General features: G+C 38.2%; 2 protein-coding genes across 5 annotated transcripts in view; one reads left to right on the top strand and one right to left on the bottom strand.

Moving 5' to 3' along the window:
* LOC119574580 (ras-related protein Rab-7L1-like) overlaps nt 1-5,000 on the top strand; it is a 53,474-nt gene that overhangs the window by 1,050 nt on the left and 47,424 nt on the right. The window contains exon 1 of one of the 2 annotated variants that reach the window (XM_037921873.1): nt 2,628-3,178. The exons of the other annotated variant lie outside the window; for it this stretch is intronic. Coding sequence (XP_037777801.1) covers nt 3,079-3,178 — 100 coding nt within the window. The 5' untranslated portion in view covers nt 2,628-3,078. Of the gene's footprint in view, nt 1-2,627; nt 3,179-5,000 lie in introns of those variants that run through there. 2 annotated transcript variants of the gene reach the window in all.
* The window catches only part of LOC119574579 (ankyrin repeat and BTB/POZ domain-containing protein 1-like), a 57,001-nt gene that overhangs the window by 11,967 nt on the left and 40,034 nt on the right, over nt 1-5,000 (bottom strand). The window lies entirely within an intron of this gene.

Here is a 5,000-nt window from a genome sequence, read left to right as displayed (position 1 = left end):
CGGCTTTTGGCGCCATGGACATATATCATTTTTAAAGTCTGGATGATTTACGCGCCATTAACGAACAGTTTCAGAATTGACCTAGCTGATGTCTGCGGTCATATGCACAAACGCCTGTAAAACGAACTCATCTCCATACTAAAACCTGTCACTCTTTTTAAATAAACCACCGCTCAGCGTATTTTACACACCCCGTACATAAAACCATGTTTATGGCAAATTAGCTAAAAATAAGCGCACATTACGGGACCGATCGAATGCTACAAACTAGCCGTGAAGTAGACCAGGAATTTCTTTCAATATTATTCCCTGTTAACGCTTGGTTATTCAGCTTTCTCGAATATGTCACAATAAACTTTCCAGTCAATTTTCTTATAAATAGCTTTGAACATAAAAAAAACGCAATGACAATATAAAATACAATAACAAGAAAACCCTATACTATGTTTTCCTTATCACTGTGGCTGTTTCATTTCATCGTAGGTGATGTATGTATGTGTATATATGTATGTATATAAGTATATGTGTACACACACTCAAACAAACAAACAAACAAACAAACAAACACAAACACACACACACACACACACGCATGTAAGTGTGTGTGCGTGTGTGTGTGTAAATATATATAGATATATAGCTAGTTCTTCCATTCCTGACTGCTGCATAAAAAATGTGTATAATCAAATTCAACTCAAACACGCCTTCACATACTAGTGCAAATATTCATACATTATCTCCATACGAATGTTCTTTGCAATTTTTTATCTTGATCTATACAATGCAGCCATTATACCCTTTTCAAATATGGTAGTTACACACTAAGCTACGATATATGCAACACTGAATTCAATACATAAATACATAGCTTAACATAACACAACTCCCAATGCATTACAACGGCCGCAATCATACACTTACCGACCAGTTAATGATTTTGGCCACACTTAATTTTTTTTTTCATCTATACAGACACACATAAATCTACAGCTGGTCTCGACTACGGACCAGACTCCAACAGCCGAATCGTACAGCTGGCAGATGGGTTCCGTTTCCCAGGTGTCTTTCCCGGTGTAACAGCCCAGGCCATACCCGGGGTCATTTTAGGCTAGGCTGTTTTATACCCGGGGTATGCGCCAGGCTAGGCCAGGTTATACTACCGGGTATAAAATGGGCTAGACTAGAATATATCCCTTAGGCCAGAATATACTCCTTCCGCTTTAGCATGTAATGTGTATACCATATTCCCGACTGAAGCCATTCCATGTGCATTGAAATCTACATTGAATTTTGTATCAGACTAAAACTTGAAATATTTACTATGGTTATAATATATCTACGTTATATTATTATAGATTTATTTGGCCAGTACCAGTTATACATTAATGCAGCTTAATTAAGCAGATTTTTATTTGGCAGTACAGTGTACATTCTAAATAGTCATTGAAATGCTCATGAAAACTAATTGCAATATGTTATAGGCATATATATTGGTTATATAAGATTATTACTACGTTTATATATTTTATATATATATTATATATATGATATATATATATATATATATATGATATATATGTATATATATATGTAATATATGTATATATATAGTATATATATGTATATTAATATATATGTATATATGTGTATATATTTTTAGTATATTTTATATATGTATATTATATTTTTATATATATATATATATAATATATATATATATATATATTTTTTTTTTTTTTTTTTTTTTTTTTTTTTTTTTTTTTTTTTTTTTTAAGGCGGCAGGAAGACGACGTCACGGGTCTGTTCATTCGTCCAAAAAGTAAAGAGTAAACAGTGCATCTTGCTGCTTTAACCCCGAGTGCAATACATTCTGGACGGGGGTATAATCTGGGCTTTTAACACACACAGACATTTATATATATATATATATATATATATATATATATATATATATATATATATATATATATATATATATATATATATGTATATGTATATGTATATGTATATGTATATGTATATGTATATACATACATATATATACACATACAGGCACAAACGGAAGCACACACAACCCCAACCAAACACGTACACACGAAAAAACGAAAAAAGCGTATATTTAGAAACACGAGAACCTCCAAGCCCCTTAATCGACGTATTGTTTTGCTTCAACATCCGCTCCGCTCCATCACAATGTTGCAAGATAATAATAAAACGTGAAGTCACTGCTAACACAATATTAATTCCCCAGTTTCTCGTCTTATTCACAGCTCAACGTGTGCGTAAGGATCAAAGCTGCACGTTAGTTCACTAATATTTGTAGTTTCCTGGGTAACTAAGAGGATGAGAATCAATAGTAAGGTATTGTACGATATTCTCTACTATAGGGATGTATATTCATCACAGCGACGATCTGGCTGTATTTAATTTCGTCTTTATTATATTAGTCCTAACCCTACCTACCTTCTCTGGACTTAATATGATCAATCTTAAAATAAGCAGCACCTGGCCTCATATACGAGGAAAGAATTCCTGTTCAATGATGCCTGTGAGTGAGTCAGTGGCACGCAGTCCCTTTGTCCGTCACTCACTGGGTCATATCCCTTGACTGCGACGTCGAACCTTCTCCTGCAGCATTAACAGCGATCGGACCCAGACAATATTGTCTTTTAAAAGGTACAACGCGCATTTACATATGGAATAAATCCGTGTTGTGCGACCTGAACCACGTGACAAAAATAAACTGTATTGAAAAATTTCCTTGTCGGAGAGCGTGAGTGAAGTTCAAGCCAATCCTGTGGCGCGGTAAGCTATAGCCATTCAGTACTAAGTGGCCGCGCTATGAATACCGTCTAATTTTGGTAACAAGTGTAACATATGGACGAAGTGTCAGGAGGAATAACAGTGCCGGTGTCACGGAGGAGTATCACGAAGCCGCTAGTTCGAGCTCTACACACGTCCTCCTCCACGGGCACCCTCCCAGGCTACTCTCCATACGCCCCAGTAAACTTCACACACATCCGCGGCGAAGAGATCGGATACCGGGACAGCTGACTGAGGATCGCCAAGCGTGCAAGGATGGGCCAGAAATCAACCACTGTTAAACGGCGAGTGAAACAGAGGCGTGAGGAAAACCGCATCTCCCTTCGATGGAGTCGCCACTTGCCATGGTTTACCGGTGAGTCGGTAGTTGCTTGTCCGTGAGTCAGTGCAAATCGCTTCTTTCAAGGAGTCACAGCAGAACAGATAAAGATTTGCACGCACCTTTGTCCTTACGAAATGAAAGACATTTCTTCGAATTGCATGATATGTGGCATTTTATGGTCGTTCTTACCATCTTTCCTGTCATTTCTAGAGTAAATAGGCTCTTTAAAGCTCGCCTGCGACGGACTATTCTGTGCTGCCCAAAACAAACGCAAGCATAAAGCTTTTCTGAATCGCTTGCTACCTGGATTATCGCACAATACTAATCTCCGTGAAAGTTACTAATCTCCCTACAAGACATTAATCAACACCTGTTCGTTTTACAAACACTTGTATATTTCGCTTATTAAAATCTACTATACAAAAGGGTAGTACAAAAAAAAAGAGAGAGGAAGAAATATAATTTCCATGCAAAGTTTGCGACATGATTCTACTCGTGCATGATCACAGGTGCATCCATTGTCACATTCATTCAACTTACCGATATATGATCTCTTGCCGCTAAAATAAAAAACCAGCAATAAATCGAGGATTAGCTCTTCCTATTGGACAGAAAGCTGACATGAATATATCCCGAAAGTGTATCCGTAAACTTGCCTTCAATAATAAGTGTTATAAATACATCGTGCAGGTTTGCCATAGCATTTATGTGAAAGTTCAGCCTGTCGGATTGAGTTTCTGTCTGGCTTCACTGACGGAAGTTTGCATCATTCATTCTCATGTGGCTTGATAAACAAAATGGAACAAGCAGTCGTTGCACATGCAGCGTGGCAGCCTGCCTATGACGTCACGGTACCTGCTCTGAGACGGTGCCTGCTTGCAAGAGACCACCGAGAAGGAAGTAGGAGGAACACGTGGATTTTCTTTCATGCCCGTTCGGGGAGGGAAGAACAATCGCCCAGAAATTTTGTTCCTTGAGTCTATTATTTAAATTTACTAATCGTGGTGACGGGGGGAGAGATGCGCGTACAGTGCTCGTGCGTGGCTGTGTTCTTCCGTGCGCGTGATGCCCGCAGCTGAACCTTGAACCAATCAAGCCAAGTTATCGCCATCAAGAACGCCTTATTGTTTTGTGCTTCCCGTGTATAAATATTTGGTGCTTTCCAAGACTCTGTGACACAGGTCGGGGAACATTTAGGAACATCCCGTGAACAAAAGTAGGTGTGGATATGATAAATTCTTCTTGAACGTGCATGCATTATCAAGGCTGATCGTGCAGTATTTTGGTAGCAGTTTCTGAAGTGGAATGACTGAGATACCTAAGCTTTAATCTGACTCACAACCTAACGGCGACTACCGTGGGGAAATTATTTACCTAAACTATGTACCATATGTAACATGTGCGATGTCTCTACCTATGGTGTTTGGCTCGAACTGAAATCCCAAGAATTATTAGACTAGATACTCGAAGATGTTTCGATCCATTACCTTATGATTTAAGATTGTTTCTGAGTTGTCGTTGTGGTGGAAAGATGAATGCCTGAAGGGAGGCATGCATTTTTGGTTAATAAAGAATCACATTTGGTAGGTTTCAATGCAATGTTTAAAGATGAAATATTGATGATACTAAAACACATGACATTGTTTAAGATAGAAATTCACGACATTTCGACGGAAGAAAAAATATACAAGTATAAAAATAGGGCAGAAGTTACTTTCTGTCACATCGACCTATCCGATTTTTTTCAAGCTTGTCCATACTGACAATATCGAACTAGACAACCGCCCATTTTCCCTATCTTAAGCATTTCTGGGGGAGATGTGAGCGAGGTGGTAAAGGGCGTTGCAGCACTTGC

This window comes from Penaeus monodon, chromosome 6, assembly GCF_015228065.2.
Source record: "Penaeus monodon isolate SGIC_2016 chromosome 6, NSTDA_Pmon_1, whole genome shotgun sequence".
NCBI classification, from domain to species: domain Eukaryota; kingdom Metazoa; phylum Arthropoda; class Malacostraca; order Decapoda; family Penaeidae; genus Penaeus; species Penaeus monodon.
Note: the sequence above shows the minus strand (reverse complement) of the source record. Positions and strands in the feature narration are given on the sequence as shown.